Source organism: Gallinula chloropus (assembly GCF_964237585.1).
Source record: "Gallinula chloropus genome assembly, chromosome: 3".
Lineage (NCBI taxonomy): Eukaryota > Metazoa > Chordata > Aves > Gruiformes > Rallidae > Gallinula > Gallinula chloropus.
In genome coordinates, this window is record NC_140087.1 from 33857975 (window position 1) to 33877654 (window position 19680).

The following is a 19680-nucleotide window of genomic DNA, read 5'->3' on the forward strand; positions in this document are numbered from 1 at the left end:
CATAGCTTGTTATCCACAGCTGTCTCCAATATATATATCAAATAGCTGAAATAACTCTGTGCCATTGTCTATATTGCTTCTTGAGGCACTCCTTACTGTAAGGACAGTCTGCAGGACTGAACATTTAGATGTGCTGCCTTATAGAATTATTTCTGATTTAGCCTCGTCACTTCTGCCAGCCTGGGAGGAGAGGGTAAATGGGTGTGGAATATCTTGGTTTTAAGCACACACATCACTTACTTAACCTAATTCTTTTTCTAGGTACCTATTGTTTGAGAGAGGTAGAACTACTATTAATAGAAACTAGGAAAAAACCCAACTAACTTTCTTAAACATCTGTCTGTATCAGCTATACAGGCAAAATACATTAAGAAAAAATTGCTCTTGCCATTTAAGCTGTTTACTGCATTAACCAAGCTGCCATATTTTATCCAATCTCTGTGGAAACAGATGTGCTATAATCCTAATTTATCACTTGTCTTTCCTTTGCAACTGGGTTTAAAAACTAACAGGCCAAAGTAGTGACTGCAGACAAGGCTGACAGTGTGTAGCTGCAGTATGTATGCTAATATGATTTTCAAATAGCATTGAAAGGTGTGATTATGCCTTCCCCATTTGGTTTATATCGGATCATAAAGAGCCCTAAAATCAACAGTGTCATGACAAGTTCTCATTTGAGAACGTTTGTAATCAGTCTTTAAGAAATGTAACTTAGTTGTCTACAATGACATTGTACTGTTCGTAAAGTTTTTAAGCCAAACTTTCCAAGCAGCTCTCAAGGGGAACGTTGCTTTGGGCAAGGAAATTGAGAGTGCACCGGGTTTGCCCCCTTGGTAGTAATTTATAAGGCATGGGTGATGTTGTAAGTAATAAAGTGAGCAACAACATCAGAAAGCTTACAGAATTTTTAATTAAAAAGGTAAGTGTGGATTGGTTTGGGGGTGGGTTTTTTTAATGTTCAAACGCTGATGATCACTGAACATGCAGCTGACCAATCCATGTGTGAGTCTGCGCCTGGGAAGGTGAGCCTAGAAGAAAAGCAGGTAAATGAGTGGCATGTGAGGAAATATTTGTCTCATAATCCCTTTTTCTTAAATGTTACAAGTGCTGTGATTCATAAGGAAAAGAGAACCAGAGCGCTGCAGTAACAAAATGAGCAATCAAAAGAATTTCTTTGCCAAATGCTACCGAGGCTGACACAAAGTGCCTTACCCTGGCAGTCAGCAGCCTCATGTGCCACCTCCTGCCCTTCTTGCAGAGGGCATGTGTGGCCCTGAGGCTCTGGAGGCAAAGGTGGGGTGTGCTGGCAGAACGGTAAGACACAGGTCAAAGGGTGAGAGTATTCCCCTTTATTTGTGGGAGTTGGGGGCATCTGAGGCTGGGGTGCTGTGTACAACTTTGGACACCTGGCTCAGCCCCTTGCCACCATGTGGGCTGCACCATGAAAAAACAAATGGGGGTTCAAACCCCAAAGTGATTCTCTTTCACTAAAGCTATAATTAATTTTCCTTCCCCAGCAAGCAAGCGGACATTTTGGGGAGGAAAAAACCACAAGTGTATGCAGTAGGCAGATGGATACCATGGTATATCTTGTTTGGGTACAAAATCCCGGCTCATGCTTCATAACAAAAAGTCAACTGTTATTTTGGTATTTTACTGCCATTTCAACTAGCTTTACTTTTCAGCCTGCAAGCATCATCTTTACAGGAACTGGGATTTAGGGGATGAAATAACATTCTGATTCGGTTCATGTTTCAGCCACTCAGGTTTTCTATTTGTTCACATCTGTATTTTTATAGAAAATTGATAGGAGTTGTAATTGCAGCCTGCTGAAAGCAAGTAGGTCAGTGCTATGTTTTCCATGCCAATGGGGCTGCTGGGACTGGAGAGACAGAAATACATATGGACAATTTTTCTTCCTGTGCGCCTGTCTGTGTCGCAGCCATTCATGAGACCCCTCACAACTGCTTACCAAAACACTTCCAGGGGTATTACACAAAATCGGCCAAAGCATCTGTGTTTAAAAGGTCCCTCCCCACTCATCTGTCATACTTTTCTTGACAAAAGTGTTGGAGTTATTTTTTCACAGCATCATGCAAGATGTGTTGCCTCAGAATTATGTTAACTGTCAAGGGAAAATTTCTTGGGGTGCACTGATGACAACTGCCTAATGTGTGTGACTGAGGAGAAGAGACCCTGTGGACCTTCTCTTCATACAGAAGGAAGAAGGAGCAAGGGATGGGGGCTGTTGTGGGGCTCAGGATTCCAAGAGGAAAGGAGCTAGGCAAAAAGCAGAATCGCATCCCTGGGCTTCAGGAGAGCTGACTTTGGCTTGCTCATGGACCAGGAAGAATATAGAGGTGCCACCTGATTGCGCAGTAATACGGTTAGGAAAGCCAAAGCCTAGTGAGGGATATGAATGATGACACAAAGGCTGTTGAGTAAAGGGCATACTGGGGAAAACATGGGCCCACTGTTTAATAGGACCTTCTGACAAAGGACAGAAAAGTCCTTCACCCTCTTCTTCATCTCAGCTGGTAAGGCTGCTCGTCTGGATGGCCAGGTCCTGGAGGAGAAGTGCTACGGGAACTGGTTGATGTCACTGCAAGGCCACTCTCAGTTGTCTCTGGAAGGTCATGGGAATCAGAGGAGGATCCTGAGGACTAGAAGAAAGTAAATGTCACTCCAATCTTTAAGAAGGAGAATCTAGGTAACACTTTTCCTTTTTTATTTCCCATTCAAATCATGGATGTGGATTTTCAGAGGCAGTTAACTGTCCTATCCTCTGTCTGGTCTCTTTATTAGTCCATCAAACTTCATTTGTGGGTCAGAGAGCAGTCACAGATGGCAAACACACACAGAACTATAATGGTCCTGAGTGACTCATGATAAAAAATAATCCTTCCATGTACAAAATATCATCTCTAGTGAAGAAAAGTGAATGGATTTGCTACCTGCTTTTACAGGGTCAGGGTTACACTCTTGCTGTTCTGGCTTGCAGTCGTATAAGCCCTCCTCTGGACTTCATTTTACCTGGGCTGGGATTTAGAAAAGTTACCATATTTGATCAAACTGTTGCCTATTTCCACATAAAATTCAGGTGAATCTTTGCAGTCTTTCATTCATGTGTTGTTTTTTTTTTTTTCCTAACTCCATTAAATATAGTTTATGAGATGCTGAAATCGTTATTAAGGGATGCTTTCCTTTCCTTCTTTCTCCCTCGTCTTCCAAAGATTTCAAATCATAGTTAAACGGGTATCAGTTACTGTGGCAGCTAAGGGAATTCCATAATGTGCAGATGAAATGTTGCTGCAATGCTGAGATGTGGGTTTGTTGTTCTGGGCTTTGGTGGTGGGGTTTTTTTTTCATTTTGTTTTGATTTTGCTAGCCAGATCACTTTTCTAGCTGTAGAATTACTAAACAAAAAATTCCCTGCCTTCTCCATTGCTTTGTTTAAACAAAGTGGGATCTACCCCCAGAAATTTGCTTTGCAAGTTGCAGACATCTTCCTTGGAGCTGGTTACCACAGGATCTCTTTCCACAGACAGGAAATGAGTATTTCAGGACTATAGCATCTTCAAGGTAAGTGTTAGTTGTTAGAGGGCAAAAAACTAGATGTTTTTGAAATGCTTTTCTGACCATAGAAGAAGAATGACTAACAGTAGCACACGTAGTTCACCTGTAACTACCGAGTGTCAGAGGTATCAAAGGGATGGGACCTGTGTCTAAGCTTTGTTTGCGGTTTATTTTCTTCTTTATCCCTGTGTATGCACTTGTCTTGCAGCCTGGCAGCTGGGACCCCTGCTCTGTCCTTGTTTAGCTGTTTGAATGGGCATATTAACACAGAGCAGCTTTCAATTTCAGAGATCCCATTTCATTTGCTGCAAGCTTGTTGCAGTGCTGGGATGACTGGGCAGACCAGCTGAATCGGCCCACTCCCGGCACCTCCTCAACCACCATCTCTGCGAGAGGTGTTTGGCAAAGCCGGTGTTGAACACACAACCTTTCCCTTCTGAAGGCAGCTGCATGCAGCTTTCTTTTTATTGCACAGATTTAAGTTGCAAGGAGGGTAAGTTTTGCTGGCGCATTGTGAAAACTGAAGTGGGGCTACAGGCAGAAGACAGGATCCCAAAGACACGTGAGCCAAGGAAGATTTCACCTTCGCTGGCCCCCAGAACAGCGTTTTGTGAGGGAGAGAGCTTGTGGCTGATGATTACTGAGAGCTTTTTTTGCTTGTAAGATGGAACAGACCTCTTCCTGCTCAAATATTTTTCTTCGACTAAGAGTTCTTTTGGGATTTTTTTTCTTTTTTCCATACCCCACTGTTACTAATTTACACCTTGGCTGGATCTGTAAGACTGATTGTGTTGCTGCTGTTATGGGAGCAGAATTCTCAGCCATATGGCACAACATCTTATTTCTGCGTGATAGTAGACAGGATCCATCACTCAGTTTTGCAGCAGTGTGAATGTTTACCTTCAGGAAGGTTTTTCTTAGGCCAACTCCATACTAAAGTAGAGAACAAAAAAAATGCATGCAAGAGCAGTCTCTCTCCAAAGGGCAATTTGTGTTGTAAATGTTTAAAAGAATATTATGGTCTTTTACATAAACCCAAACCTTTCCCATTACAGTAATGTATTTTTAATTTGGCTGAACTCAGCTTTTTTTTTATTTTTTTTCCCCTTTTCATTTTTCAGCTGCAAAAATAAGAGGTGAGACCAGACCCCGACCCAGGGCGCTCAGGTAGGAGGAATTACATGCATGCTGACAGCTTGTGTCTGGGTCTGACCCAGTGGGGCTGGTGTCTTATAATTTAACCATCTCCTATATCAAGATGTGCACATATGAAGAGTCTTGCCTTGGTCCAAAAATAAGGAACAGCACCACGACCATGCAAGAAAACTGTTTCATAGAGGAAGTTCCCCTGAAGATGAAGGTCTAATAGTAGAGGAACTTCAGCTCTTGGATTTTAATTAGATGCAACCATTTTGCATCTTCTCTGAGAAGAGTAATGTTTCAGCTCAAGGGTGTTTTGTAATAGAAATTTAAACAAATATGCTATCAACTACTCATCCATTCCAGGCTGCATGGGAGGGTTTGTCTCCCACCCAGACAAGTCTCTCCCAGCCAGGTGTGCATTTTGAACTGTCATTCTTCTCTTGGAAAGTATCACAATGGCTTTATTTTGTCTAATAGAATAATGGCAGAAGCAGCTGGTTAGTGCTTGAAGGTTGTGCAGAGACGTGAGGGAGTGCTTGGTTCCCTGAGGATGAGAGGTTGCCATGGCTTTCTCCAACTCCCTCAAGAAAAGCCCCAGGGCAGCCTGATGAGAAGTGTGTGCCATTCTGTACTCCTGACAAGAACCAGGACCTTCATGGCACCACAATGAAGTGTGATGTCCAGGTAAGAGCACCTTCCTCAGTGTCATGGAGCTCTGGTACCTGCTTACTTTAATACTCAGGGTAGGAAGGGTGGCAGTTGTAGGTTCGAGCACTTCCATAAATTGCTTTTGAAGGCAGTCCCTGGTACTGATCCGTACCCATCCTCTGTTGCCTTCCACTCCACAAACTTTAATTTAAATGCTTACCTTTTTAAAAGACAGATTTTGTGGTTTAATAGATTCTTTAAGCTGCCAGTTTCTTCTTCTTTTACACATTTATCGTTCTAAATACAGAACTTACTTAATTTGACTCAATATATTGCTATAATTAAATTCCTTGTTAACTGCAGAATCACTTAAATGCCACAAGAAAAACACGATTCTTCCCTACAACTTCTTTGTTAAGCATCCTAACAGAAACCAAGAGAAAATGTCATTACTTTGACACATTTTAAATCTGTTAGTTTGAAAATAAAATTATTTTTTAAAATACTAAATAGGAAAATAGTACCAGGTATTACTATTAGGAGACAGAATTGTTTATATTATTATAAGGAAACAGAATTCCTTCCTTTAAGCACAGTAGTTCTAACATGGTTGTTAACACAATTCTCATTAGCTTAATGTAAATACCTAAAACCAGCACCAGGTAGGGCTAGGAAGCACATAGCTCCTGGCTGAATACCCAATGCTGGTGCTTCAGCTGAGTGTGTTGACTGAATGCCATCCAAACTTGAAGACTAATTTACAGCTCTAATATCTGACAGTGCTTCATGTGTTACTGCTGGGTTTGTAATGGGGATATATATAACATTTTAAAAATAAAAGCAGTTTGTTTCTCAGTGATCAAATTTAATAACTGTCATGAAACCAAGGAGGAGTCCAGACGAAATCACTAAAGATTGAAATCTGGAGAAAACATGCACAGATTTATGGGGAGAAAATGCCACTTAATCTCACTTATATGAATGCAAACCACACTACAAAAATGCTAGCACGCGCAAATGGACTATCACTGTGCCCTCATCTTAAAATTAATCTTTAGAATGAAATTTTCAGCATTTGGCAACAAGAAGTGCCATCCTCAAAGACCACAAAACTTGAAAGAACTCCCAACTTTTCCTCATGTTACTGCAATATATTCCTTTTATTTATTATTGTCTCAGAGGAAGAATGTTACAATGTAGTGTTCGAAGCAGCATTTACTTGGCAGCAGAGGACAAAGGATGCATACAAACACAGGCAGAAAAACAACTTTATACATAACCTCATATTCAGAACAAAAATAAAAGTCACCAAATTCACTACTGAGACCTCTTTTTACTTGTGTAGGGGGTATTTTTAAGGATTCTTTGCCTAGAGAATGATGTAGCTTGATAAAAGCAAAGTACTTTGCAGAGTACAGAATATAAAGCTATTTCCAATACTACTCATGAAGATAGGTCTGAGGTAGAAAGGTGGTCACGGCTTTCCTCTTCTGTAAAATGTGGGGTTTTTTCTTCTCAAAGTAACTACACTACTTTTTTTAATAGATGAAGCATTTATAGGAACCAGCATCGTCTCTTCCCACCTGGACAATTTTGCTCCACTCAGGAGTAATATTTAGGATTTATATAGAGCTTTTCAGACACTAGCTAAGCAAGTTCTACAACGCCTGTGAGAGGTAAGTACTATCATCCCCATTTTACAGATGGGAAAACAGAGGCAGAGCGGTTACATAGCTTGCCAAAGAGTTTGGAAAGAACTGGCACCGGAGCCAACACTAGAACGTGGTTCAATGCTATGCCCAACTCACTCCTTGAGCAGCAGCAGCCCGGGGGCGAATACTGTGGGAGCAGGACTGTCGTGTTGTCACCTCTTCATAAAACCACTGGACATTCTTGACCTGCTGTCTTAATGTTCTCCTGCATTTTTCAGTAGCAGTAGAGAGTGTACAACTCCTCTAATACCATTTTGAGATTTATTTTTTTTTCTTCAGTAATAATTAAGAACAACACAGTTTAGCTTCTCTTCACTATACATGAAATATATTGCATGCAGTTTTACCAATTAAAGATATGTCCTGAAATTAAAGCAAGTGTCCATGCTGCATTGTAAACTCTGTGAAGGCATTAAAATCTCTTATGATAATTTTAAAACAAGAGATCAGCTGATCAGTGATATAACTTTTCTGCAATCATCCCTATTTGAAGTACATAAATAAATGATTTCAAAGATAAAGAGGAGCTGCAAGATTACAATGCCAAATGATAATATCTAAGTGTGTTGCTGTTTCGAAGAAAATATTCCATCTCTAATAGTATTGGAAAAGGCTTTCTAATTGTCTCTTCATTTCCAAGAGGCGGACAAAAGAGGGGTGTGTGTAGTTCATCAGAAGGGGATCTCACGGAAACGAGCTTTACTTCACAGACCGTAAATCCCACAACTTGAAGCAGATTTGGCACAGCAGGGAACAGCAAAGCTTTGTCTCTTAACAAAGTTGGGAAAGATTACGCTAACCTAGACCTTACTAAAAACAACTTAAGCTATCATGTAAGTCCTCTTTTTAGCTATCTCCTGATTTGAAATGAAGTAAGGCTTAAAAAAAATAATTAAAACCCTCAAAATGGAGTGTGCTGGCTGGAAATAACTAAAAGAAAGTAAAAAATATCATATTGGTACGTGAGGATGATGACTATGACTCAAAATGAGGGTTTACTTTGTTCAGTGGAGTTAAAATACTGTAGCTCGCATCCAACGGCAATTTTTGTTAACCAGTAACAATAATGCAGATTATGGGAACTTCACAGGCCAATCCTGAAAACAATTTAAGGGTAATCTGAAAACTCTGTGGTCAGATGGTTAGCATATAAATTACCAGTACAGAATATTAAATGTGTGAGAGAATATAACTAAAAGTATTTTACAATGTAAAAGCAAAGAGCGGAAAGGAATGTATAAATGTAACATTTTGCTCCAAACTCCTTATGCAGTTCTCTTTACGATTATCAAAAAGAATGTATATAAAGCCCCTGCCCCTTTACCCGCGGCTGTATATTTTATACAAATCAGTGACAAATACTCCACTGCTCATTAATTTACAGTTGCATAGAAAGGGAAGAAGAAGAAAAAAAACCCAATACTATAAAAACAACATCCTCGTCTTTGGGTATTCAGTGTTTTACTATTTCAAGTAGAACACGCGGTGAGAGCGAACGGCACGTTCCAGGGTCCCATGCAGCCTTCTGATGAAGTGGAACTCGCGATCGGTGGTTTGTAGAAAAGGGTTGTACTGCACGTCAGGAAGCACTGGTCAACGTCCAAATGAACACTTCACATTGCCTGTTGTGATGAGAAATAACCACGTCAGTCAGTCCCATGTTAACACACAGAGAAAGCTCCATTCAGTTAAGGACTCTGATGTCATTTTACAAAACCTCCTGTATTTTAAGAATTTAGATGTTTTGGCCCAATACTCAGTAAATCACAGAGGAATAGAGTTCAGAGAAACTTAATTTTACTGTACTGCATTGTTTAAAATTCTCGTTAAGTCTTTAAAACTTATTTAACAGCAAAACTTTCAAAGAATGCCTCTCTGACACAAGACAATGCTGTTCCTTATTTGTCATACGTAAGCTCCGGTATCAAACTAAACTGACAGCCAGCATTTTTCCTATTTCTGTCAATTATAACAAATTTAACTGATCATTCATAGCAGTTAGACTTTCAAGAGCAAGTATCTAAATGCCAGACATTTTCCACATTTTTGTGAACTCTGAAAGTAGCTGATTTTCTGCTTCAGGTTTGTAAAGCAGTTGCCCACGGGGAGAAGCAGCTTAAACTAATGCCTAAGATGCTGTGTGGCTCTTGATCATTGTGCCCCAGTGCCCTTACCTCCAGATCCAGGAGCTATGGGCACCAAGGCACAAGGACATATGGAAGCCTTGGTGAGAACCAGCTTTGATCTTGCAGAGCTGAGCCTGGCTTGAAACTAATTGGCCTTGACACATTTGAGCTGGTTCCACATGGTTATCATCCCAAAAACCTCCCACCACCGTACCTTTGGTGACGCCTGCGCTAGCAGAATTTTCTATTAACTGGGATATCACAGAAGCTAGCCTCCCTGTTTCATCAGCTTAGGTTCCAAATAGATGTGCAGGGGAAAAAATATACACACCCCACCCCCTTTGTTTTAATGGAACTTTTCCACTTGCTTTATTTTTCTTTCAATGACTACCTGAGTTTGTAAACGTCTCTCATACCTGTGGTCTGCCAGTGAAACTTGCTGCAAATAGAAAAGAAGAAAAGTTAGAAACATATACAACTCTCCATCTGGACAGTTTAAAAACAAAGCCTGTGTCAGGAATTGATATATTTCAGAAGAGGAAAAAGATGCCCATCTTAAAAAAATAAACACTGTAATGAAATATACAGAATTTTCTTCACAAATTTACTTTTCTTTTAACAAAGGCATTATGAATATATAGATTACATGGTTTTTTTTTCCTTTTACACCACTTGAGACCAGATAGATCTGCAAGTGCCAGAATATAATATCATATCATCTATTCAAAATGCTCTGCTCTGGAACTCATTCGAATACAAAACAAGGAAGGAAAGAGGCATTACGCCCATTATAAAAGGATCAGGGGACCAAAAAACCACCCCATTAAGAGCAGCGGTGGCTTTAATATATAAATAATTGCTTTGTGAGGGATATTTGGAATTATTAGAAATACTAATTTCAAGATTAATTGTTACTTGAAATCCATAAAACCAAATATAGCAAATAAGATGACTAGCTTTATGTTATAGTCCAGATGGGATAAAAATAATCTAAATAAGGCTCGGATGATAATTACGGTCATTAATGAAAGCTATGGGCAAGGTAGGAGAGACAATAATGATGAGGTGGTGAAAAAAATAGCTTTTGTTTCTTTGTTGTAAATGGGCACAATACACTGAATGTGAAGACTGTTGTAATAAAACTTACCTTGGGTATAACTAAAAAAAAGGTAAGGTTATTATTTTGTAACGCTAGGAATACAGTGATGTTTTTAAAACATTGCCCAGGGACTCCATGGGGTCTGCATCACTGATAGTCTTACAAAGCAGGTTAGACAACTGCTGATCCAGAAAAGACAGAGACATCTCAAATGGCCACAGGAAAAGATGGACTAGATGGTCTGTCATGGTCTTCTCTAGAAAAACTCAGAGAGTTTAATGCACTCTGTTGGCATGGCCAAGCTAATAATCCTCATTCCAGGCTTCTTGAATCTCCCAAGAGATATTGTAGAATGAAGAACAAACATAACTAGTACCTACTAAGTTGGGACATGCTTGTTTGCTTTGATTTCTGCAGCAGCGTGTCAAAGAAAGAGGGAAAAGTCTCATGAAATTTGGAACTGTGACCTCTTTTAATCTTAAATGCTCAGAAACACTTCACAATACGAAAGGATATGAGACCACAGTTTTCACTTGCAGCCCCCTCCTGCCTCATTCAGCATATTGTTTTAAGGGTATTCGATTACTGTTTTCTCTTGTTTCCTGGTGACAGAGAGCAGATGTCATTATCGAGCTTGCCCTGGCACAGGAATGCCGGGGCCTATTTATGCAAGGTTGCTGCAAATTCATTTGGGCCAAAGGTCCAGTAGCTGCTCTGCTGCTCATCCATGCGAGAGAGCAATTTGCAACAAGGATTGGTATTTGACGTGCGTTTTCTACTGCTTTGTACAACTGCATGCCCTAGCTGAGTATCTCCACTAGCTGTTGGCTTCAAGAAGAGCTGCCCCTTAGAACCAAATCCTTAATTTGGAAAGTGATGGGCTCTGAACTATTGAACTCAGCAAAAAGCTCAAAGGAAAGCTGAAACAAAACCTTTTCCGCCAGATCCTAATCTGCTTTCTCAAGCTGTGCCTCTTCTATCATGCAGTTCTTCACAGCCAAGCGATGTACGTACAAGAGATAAAAAAGGCTCACCAAATTTATGAACCAGAATAAAGTTCAATCTCAATGCTTCCAAAAGGACTGGGCACTTTTGCCTTTTAGAGCTGACGATTATTACACATTTCACTTCAAGGAACTGTTGAGAGCTTAAGAATATGTCAAGGCTTCACTACTGTGTTTCTAGGCGAGAGAGCTGAAAGTGGAGATATATATGTATGCACACACTTTAAAAAAACTAAAATACAAAGAGCTAACAAAGTTGCTACTTCACCTCCCCTGCCATGAGCAATAATCGGTATGAAATACTGCTGGAAGCAGAGAGAGAGCTCCTCGCTCTTGTAATTGTGGTGGCACTCTGGAAGGAACAGGATCAGCGGAAATGTACGTCAGCTGATATAAGCCATCCACAGGAAACTAATTGGTTTTCCTTTTGATCTGTTTTTAATTGGCACTGGATAAAATATTAGATTTCAACACATTTAAGCAGAGAAAGGTGTTATGTGCTGTGTTAACAGTTATTTCCTCTGGTCAGTTAGTTTAATAACTAGTTCAGCAATTAGTTCAGACATTCAGGATTGGGCTATGATCCCTCCTGTTGCTTAAGGCCTTTTTTCAAGTTTTGTTAGACAAACAGTATTCAGAATTTCTGAATTGACATTCGCTTAAGTTTCACATAAGCTTTGTGTCAGCAGCTAGTGAAATTCTAGGTTTCTTTTCCCATAAGTGGGAAAATTCTATATAGGTTTTCACTTCTAGTGAATCACTTCCACTTAAAACATGGGAACATTACTTACCTGCACGAATAGTGTCTACAGAGAAATTTTAAAGAGCAGAATTATGTAGCTTGCATAGGTATTTTTTTTTCCTAGTCAGTACCACAACAATAACATTTTTGTTCCAAAGACCACCTCAAATTCAATGCTATTCTCAGAGACATACTCTGTCACACTTACAGCAGCAAGCTGGAAATGTGCTGTTGATTTGTTCCATAACATCTGTTAGATCTGTGTTGGTATCATGAGGTGGAACTAGCAAGTCATCTGCAGGTATAACAACAAAAAAAAGAGGGATGAATGTAGTAACGAGGGGAGAAAAAAAACCCACTACAAAACAATACACCACCACTGTGGAAGGCATTCTCATCCAACCTCCCAGTTAAGTACTCCTTCCTATTTCAAAGGAAACTACTACCTGACGCCTCTGTAACTTAACGTGCAGAACCTGTCATTGCTAGCAACATAGCTGCCAGCTTTGGGAAAGGAGGTGAAAGATACATTATTGATTTGCAGCAGAACTCATTTCCCTTTTATTAAAGCTTAACCATTGCACCTGAGATTGAACTGGAAGAAATTGGCAAGAGGGAGCAGAATATAAGAATTTACAGTTAAAATAAATAAAAGGTTTACAAGGTGAGGGAATTATACCCAGTAGCTGCTCAATTAAAATTCTGTTCCTTTTTCAGAAGATTTGTCATATAACTTCCAGAGCGAATGCACTATTCTTTTTCTGGAAAAAACCCAACACATTTACCTTTCAGATGGTCTTTATTCAATAAGCACCAGCAATTTGAGTAGTATGAAAATCCTCCTTGCCTTTTTTTTTTTTTAATGATACTTAAAATTAGCCAAGGGAATAGTTAGGGAATACAGTTGGCTCTGTTCCTGGCCCTGTTATCAGACAGCATCTCTCATAAATCAACCATTGCATTAAATCAGACTTGAGTAGTATCATGTTTTCACCAGATAAATTAAAGTAAAAACATATGGCAATGCTGAATTTAAACTTTTCAGGATACAAGATAATATTTTTCCTGTTTTCCACAGAAATATTTCTTTCATTTATAACACAAAGGCTTGAAAATAAAAACAGGGAGAAAACTGCACTTAAAACAACTTGAGAATTTTTTTTTTCCGTAATTTTGAGCATTCAATGGTCTTATTTCTTTCTGCTAATTCCCAGTGGAATTAATGAGTTCTGATACTGGAGAATTTATAATAATCTTTCAAGAGAGAAATCCCCTCATGGCAGAGGCTGTACATTTAAATACACATTAATTCCTACAGATATGAAGTTTTTATGGGTGGGGGTCATCAAAACACCAGGATAAGCAAAGGATCCCAAAAGAATTTTTAAAGCAACCATCAGGAAGCTTTGACTACGTGTTTTGGATGTTTGTTCCTGTATCTGATAGATGGCTTGGGTGCATGCATGTACCGTAGGACAAAAAGCTGTTGGCCATTTCAGTTCAGAGAAATCTGGTTCCACCTTCAGTGAGGATGAATTTTCCCAGTAAATTCACTTGCTCAAAATAGATGGGACCAAGGAGTCTATTGACAAAAATCTGTAACTCAGCATCACATGGATTCTTGTGATACTGCAGCTGTTTGCCAAGTGTGGGGAAGCAACAGCTCCAGCTGCAGTAAGTCTTGTTCCCAGTAGCATCAGAAAGATCAGTTCCTTTGTATTTATACATCTCTTCAGAAGGATGCCAACAAACCTATTTAGTAGTCACCTGTAGACCCACACAGCAGATTAGCTGATCAAAACACTTACCTGTCTGGTGAAACTGTGAGCTTGTCTCTTGCTCGAGCGAGTAGCCGAGGGCAGAGTGCTGAGGCGAAGCACAAGGCGAGGCACCATTAACCTGGGAGTCCGACTCGGGCTACATTAAAGACAATAATACTCAAATTTAGATAAATTGCATCTACAGAATTTAAGTGTGGACTTGTATGCAGTCATCACCCACTCCTTTCTTTTTTTACGTGCTCGCTCTTGTTTGTTGTCTAAACTGCTGAAACTACTGAAAGCTGGCTTAGGTCTATACAACCTGGGGTGAGGGGGAGGGGATCAACAAACCAATAACTTGTTAAAAGAAAATTTAGACTTAAGTGTAATTCTTGTGAGGCTCCAGTTGATGGTCCTGTTAAAAATAATGTTCAGTTGTAAGCATGTACCACAGAAATACAACATTACATACAACCCAGTCTGCCAACACTCAGTCCAGCTACGCAGAAAGGCCACACAATGGTATTGCTAGCATTGCGTGTATACATACGGATATACACATACATATAAACATACACAGAGGATATTCAGCTAAGGTCATTGAATCACAGAATCTTTAAGGTTGGAAAATACCACTAAGATCAGCAAGTCCAACCATCTGTCCAATATCACCACGTCAACTAAGGTCCCCTAAGAAGCCTTACTCTGATGATGGATGATGCTCAGAAACAACTGTTCAGTTATGAACCACTTTGCAAAACATCTTCACAGTCAAACTGAGTGAAGACATGTGGTTAGAGAGAACTTTGTTAAATCTAAAAAGGGGTAGCTAAGCCATCTCTCCTTCTTATGCTCCTTCTCAATAGCGTGGAGGACACCAAATTTTCCGGAAAACTAGGAACTATATTATCTACAAAAAATTATGAGAAGAAACCCACATACTTTGAAAACTGTGCTGTAGGCAAGCCGTTCTGCATTCTTAAATTTAACTAAGAAATCAAACATGGTGTTCTGTATTGCATTTAGTTGTAACCATGTATGTGCTTGGGATTACGTATAAGTATACATTTGTGGACACAAAATAAGAAAAAGTCATAAGAGTTCTTCACAATAATAACTCTGAAATATAGGAAGGAATCTCGGTTGGGTTTGTTTTTTTTTTTTCTCTTTCCCATCTTTCATGTAAGAATTCCCCTGAGAAAGAAAGCAGTAAAACCGTATTTGAAATGAAGAAGTGATTGTTCTGAAAAAATCCCAGAAGATAATGAAAAAGTATTTACATCTGAGGCAGTTACAGAATTTTAAATGGTCACCCCTATCATTTTATCTTATTGATTGCAAATCATCAAATTACTCCCAAAGAGCTTAAAGAGCAGATTGTTTAAGTAAATCTGTCAAAATCACATACAGAAGCAATAAAGACATGTTGTTACTTTCATGGTCTTTTTGAAACTGAGACTCAACTTGTGCCTAAGATTGCTCCTCTGCAGCTCACAGCCTTAAGTTCAATTTCTATGAGAGAAATTCCAGTGGAAAAAAAAAAATCAACAAAGGTGAAGATTGTTGAACAATGAAAGATACTTTTTCTTCTGTGTGGCAGTGAGAAATAGAAGGAAATGTTTCCTTGAGGACTCAGCAAATCTTTTTCTGTCCTCCAAATCTCATCTCTCTTTCAGTATGACAATACCATCTTCCAGCTTTGACTAAAAGGATAAATCAAGAAATACCACTCTGCATATAGAAGACAAAGAAAAATGGAAATGGTTTCAAGCCACTGAAGGATTTTACCATCAAGACAACCTATGAGCAGTGAATGCCTATCAGGCAGTTAAGTAATTTGCTATTTGGTATCAGGCTTAAAACCAGTGTTAGGGAGTAGGTAAAAGGAGTGTGGTGATTTTTAAAAGGGCCAAGCCTAGGGTAGCCAACCCCTGATAGTGCTGTATAGCTAGGAACTTCTGTTGAAGGACAGGTTAGAGCTATAATGATAAAGTGACAAACTCTGCAAGGTTTAAAAGTTGCAACAGTACAGGACACCAAGGGTTACAGATGGACAAAGATAATTTGAATCATCCAAAATGCAAACTTGCACCTGGATTGGATCTTTGTTGCTCTTCAAGCAGGACCTGTGGACAAATGGTGCAGAGGTGGCTGAGGTGGGATGATTGGTGCTGAACTTGATACAGAACTGCAGTATAGCAAGACATAGGCTAGAACAAGGATTGTGAGGTGTTGCAAAGTCAAGATTAATTACAATAGAAAGGAGATGACCACAAACTTGTATGATGAGTAGTAGTGAAGGTTATCTAGTACCACTTAGGAGTTCTATTGCAAATGACAAAAAAAGCCCTGCAGAGGTCAAATACTCCAACAGTGGATAAACCAAGTAGGACAGACAAAACATACTTGGAATACTTTCCACTGGTGCACCATATATTGCTGCAGCAATCAGAATGAAATATTGCAGTTGGATTTTAGAAAAACAAAACACCAACAAAACCCACATCCCCTTCTAATCAGAGGACAAGGTGTGATGACTTCATTTTCATTTAAATACATTGGTGTTACACTACCTAGTCCTAGTGACTGCAGTAACAGCAAAGCCCAAACCAAACCTTTCTTCTTCCAAAGTAAGGACAATACAGTTTAAGCAGATGAAGAGTGGCTTTGAAGCAGAAAGGGACAGGTTCTGGTAGTAGCATAAATGCCTTAATATAATGATCAGATACCAAAAATGTTAAATGCAAAATAATTGAGGATATAGCTGCATGCATTTATATGATTTAATAGTTCTACTGGGAGAGAACCTGAGGGGGAAAAAAAGGAGAAAATTATGTGCTACTTCTCCCTGGTTGCATAACACCTACAAAATTCATCAACCCCCTTCGGGCATCATGATGTTCCTGTGTTCTTATTCAAAACAGTCCAGCAGACAGCCCTTAAGCCAGGAACCATAAGAAAATAGCCCTAGATGTTACTATATGCCTGCTGCTTCTGCCTGAAGAAAAAAAGCAGGGATACTGAGCACGCCTCCACAGGACAGAGAGGGAAGTTTCTGGGAAATTTCAAATGATTTTTATGCAGAACCAAATAAAGATACAAAGGGACATATAAGTTCTTCTATGTAAAACTTCCAAATTGAGGAATTTTTCTGTATTACAAAGTCTCAAAGCATTTCAAAGGAGATATTTATATGAACCAGCTTTACCTACAGAGCCTTATTTCACTGTGTCCCCTGTTGATGTCTTTCCCAAAGAAGAGTCTGAAGTGTTATGTGGCTTAATGGATAGCTAAGACACCTGTTCTTCCTTTGGCTTCTGTTCCACAATCCAAAAGCCCCCACTCTCTGAATCTCAGGAATCTTCAAACAGGCCAATTCCCACATTTTCCCTGCTACAAAAAAACCTACGACTTCTCTGCTCTTTTAAGTCTAAGTCTCCTCTGCTCTTTAGATAAAGCTCCTGTTTTCAGTTGGAGAGGAAGTTGCAGTCCCTATTTACTCTAAGAGTCTGATCATACACACATTGACAGATAGTTTTAGTTCATATTAACGTCAATATCAAATACAATATGAAACCTTTATTCAGCAGATCACACAAGCAGAGAAAAATTCAAACAGGCTTTAAGTGCCCTTCACAATAGGTCTTGCTTCTACTTTTCACAAGTAGTATCTAAAAGGGCTGAAGCAAGAAAAATTAAACTGGATTCTTTATTTTTTTCTCTGTATGATTAACACATTGGTATCGAAGTTGTCACATGCCAGTTCTGTTTCACCTTCCTCTTTGGCATTATAATCAATCAAGCAGACAAATATGACAACACTGTGTGTCAGCTACCAATCATTTGGGCTTGCTAAAATAAAAATAGAACGATAACCTGAGAACTGTGACCTGAAGCGGGCAAATATGCAGTGAGGATGCATGTGTATCTCTGCCAAAGGTGCTCTCTAAAGAATATCCTAGAATGCTCTCATCTAGATTAAACAGCCACTAGAGGAAAGTTTCTAAGTTTCAGTAACTGTCTACCCCAAATATCTGTCTGTAGATAGACTCCTTCCATACCTTTTAGAGAACTTTTAGATTCAACACCAAGTTATTAGCCCAAGCAACAGTCAGGAGGCTGAACGAAGAAGAGAAATGGAGAGACTCATTGTTGACAGAAGTAACAGAGATGGTATGAAATGCCAGTCATTGCAAAGAAACTGCTGTAAGATAGTTCTGTCCTTTAATACTAGGAATTATTATTACAGGTATTACAGAGTTGTTATATATTTTGACATTAGGACTCATAAGAATTTTCCATGCAAATCATTCATCTCATTATTGAGAAAAGGTATTCTTTATGTCCACTAAAAATAATTGGGACAGCTAATAAAAGCAAAAGAAACAAATAAATAATACTTAGATTCTCTGTTGGCTTCTGATAAAGCTCTTCCCCAAGCAGTAAAAGAGGCAAAGACTTCCATAGAAAGTAATGGTCTAGGTGACAGAAAAACAAACACACTGACAAGTGGTCACTTTTTCAGAAAGTTAAGGGGTTAGTATTGGGATTCAGTGATGCTTCATAATTGCAGTAATGTCAAAGTAAAGAAGTTTCAAAGAACATATACTAAAAATGTGAATTATTTACAATTTCTGAATCTCTTTTAGGGAAGAAGCTTTACAATTCTCGTAGAGAGCTTGCAGATTATCTGCTTAGTGGCAGGTCAAAAAAAACCCCTGCTAAATAAAGTAAGGATGCTATAGAAACATATATTTGAAAGTCACAGATGTATTACAAAAGCAATAGTATAGACCTTCTGATACCCTTGACCTTGTACCAGCAACTTCATTAAAAGACAGAGGAGAAACAGGAACAGCTTAGGAAATGGCACTTGGGACAATTGGAAGAATGGTGTGACTCCCACAGAGGCAGGCGATTTTGGACATGCAGTGAAAGAGCAATAGTGTATTATGAAAGAGGTGTAAATGATCAGAAACACTGAAAAAGGACAACTGTGCTCTACCTTATCCTGTGAGAAACCACAAGAATGCCCAGAAAAATACAAAGGCAAAACTGATAAGAAGAAACTACTGCTCCTCTGATCAATCACTTTATCACAAGGCATATGTATATACCCTAAAGGACTTATAAGGATACTGAAAAGATTGCAAGATTATCCACAGGTACATTAGACAAAAAGCTTTAAAGGGTGAACATGCTCTTGCTCTAAGCACTAAGCCGAAAGAGACTCTGGGTTGGGCAGAGCTATGTTTCTATTCCACAGTTGTTTCTTCACAGGTTTTAAACCCTTCTCTGAAACACCTAGTGTTGGTGACAGTTCTCAGGATACTTGCTTCATGAATTATTGTTCACAGTTGCACCAGTTGCTATCTTCCCTGTTAAATATTTAAGCTACTCAAACACTGATTAAAGATGCTAGAATAACAGTAACCACAACAAAAATACCCTGCTAGCGGGTAGGGAAGCCATTGGAACAAATGCATCTTAATGCTATTCAGCCAGAACTGCCTAGAAAAATGACAAAGTCAGACAGTGAAACAAAGAAACAAACAAAAAAAAATCTTTATCACTGTAATGAGAGTATCATCTGCTGCAGGAATTTATGCCATTTTGATACCGGGCTTATGCCGTCTGTTTCTTGGCTTAGTTAAATCCTCTGCTGTGTACAGCCCAGCTCAGGAAAAGCAGGAATTAATTGCCTTCCTTTACCCTGACCCAAAATGATTAGATAGCAGAAAACATTCATACAAATCTCTCTCCATCATTCAAGCTTCCACATGTGATAGGCTACAAACTAACTTCTATAATAACACCCGTACATGTTGCTGCTGCTGCTGTTGTTTTTATAACCTAGATATGTGTTTATA

The 19680-nt window shown here is 39.2% G+C and overlaps 1 protein-coding gene across 1 annotated transcript in view; it reads right to left on the reverse strand.

Moving 5' to 3' along the window:
• Positions 1 to 8620: 8620 nt before the first annotated feature.
• Positions 8621 to 19680, reverse strand: part of UTRN (utrophin) — a 380556-nt gene continuing 369496 nt past the window's right edge. The window contains exons 71-74 of the mRNA XM_084262364.1: positions 13853 to 13967; positions 12259 to 12345; positions 9597 to 9644; positions 8621 to 8701 (exon numbers count right to left, since the gene is read on the reverse strand). Coding sequence (XP_084118490.1) covers positions 9616 to 9644; positions 12259 to 12345; positions 13853 to 13967 — 231 coding nt within the window. The 3' untranslated portion in view covers positions 8621 to 8701; positions 9597 to 9615. The remainder of the gene's footprint in view (positions 8702 to 9596; positions 9645 to 12258; positions 12346 to 13852; positions 13968 to 19680) is intronic.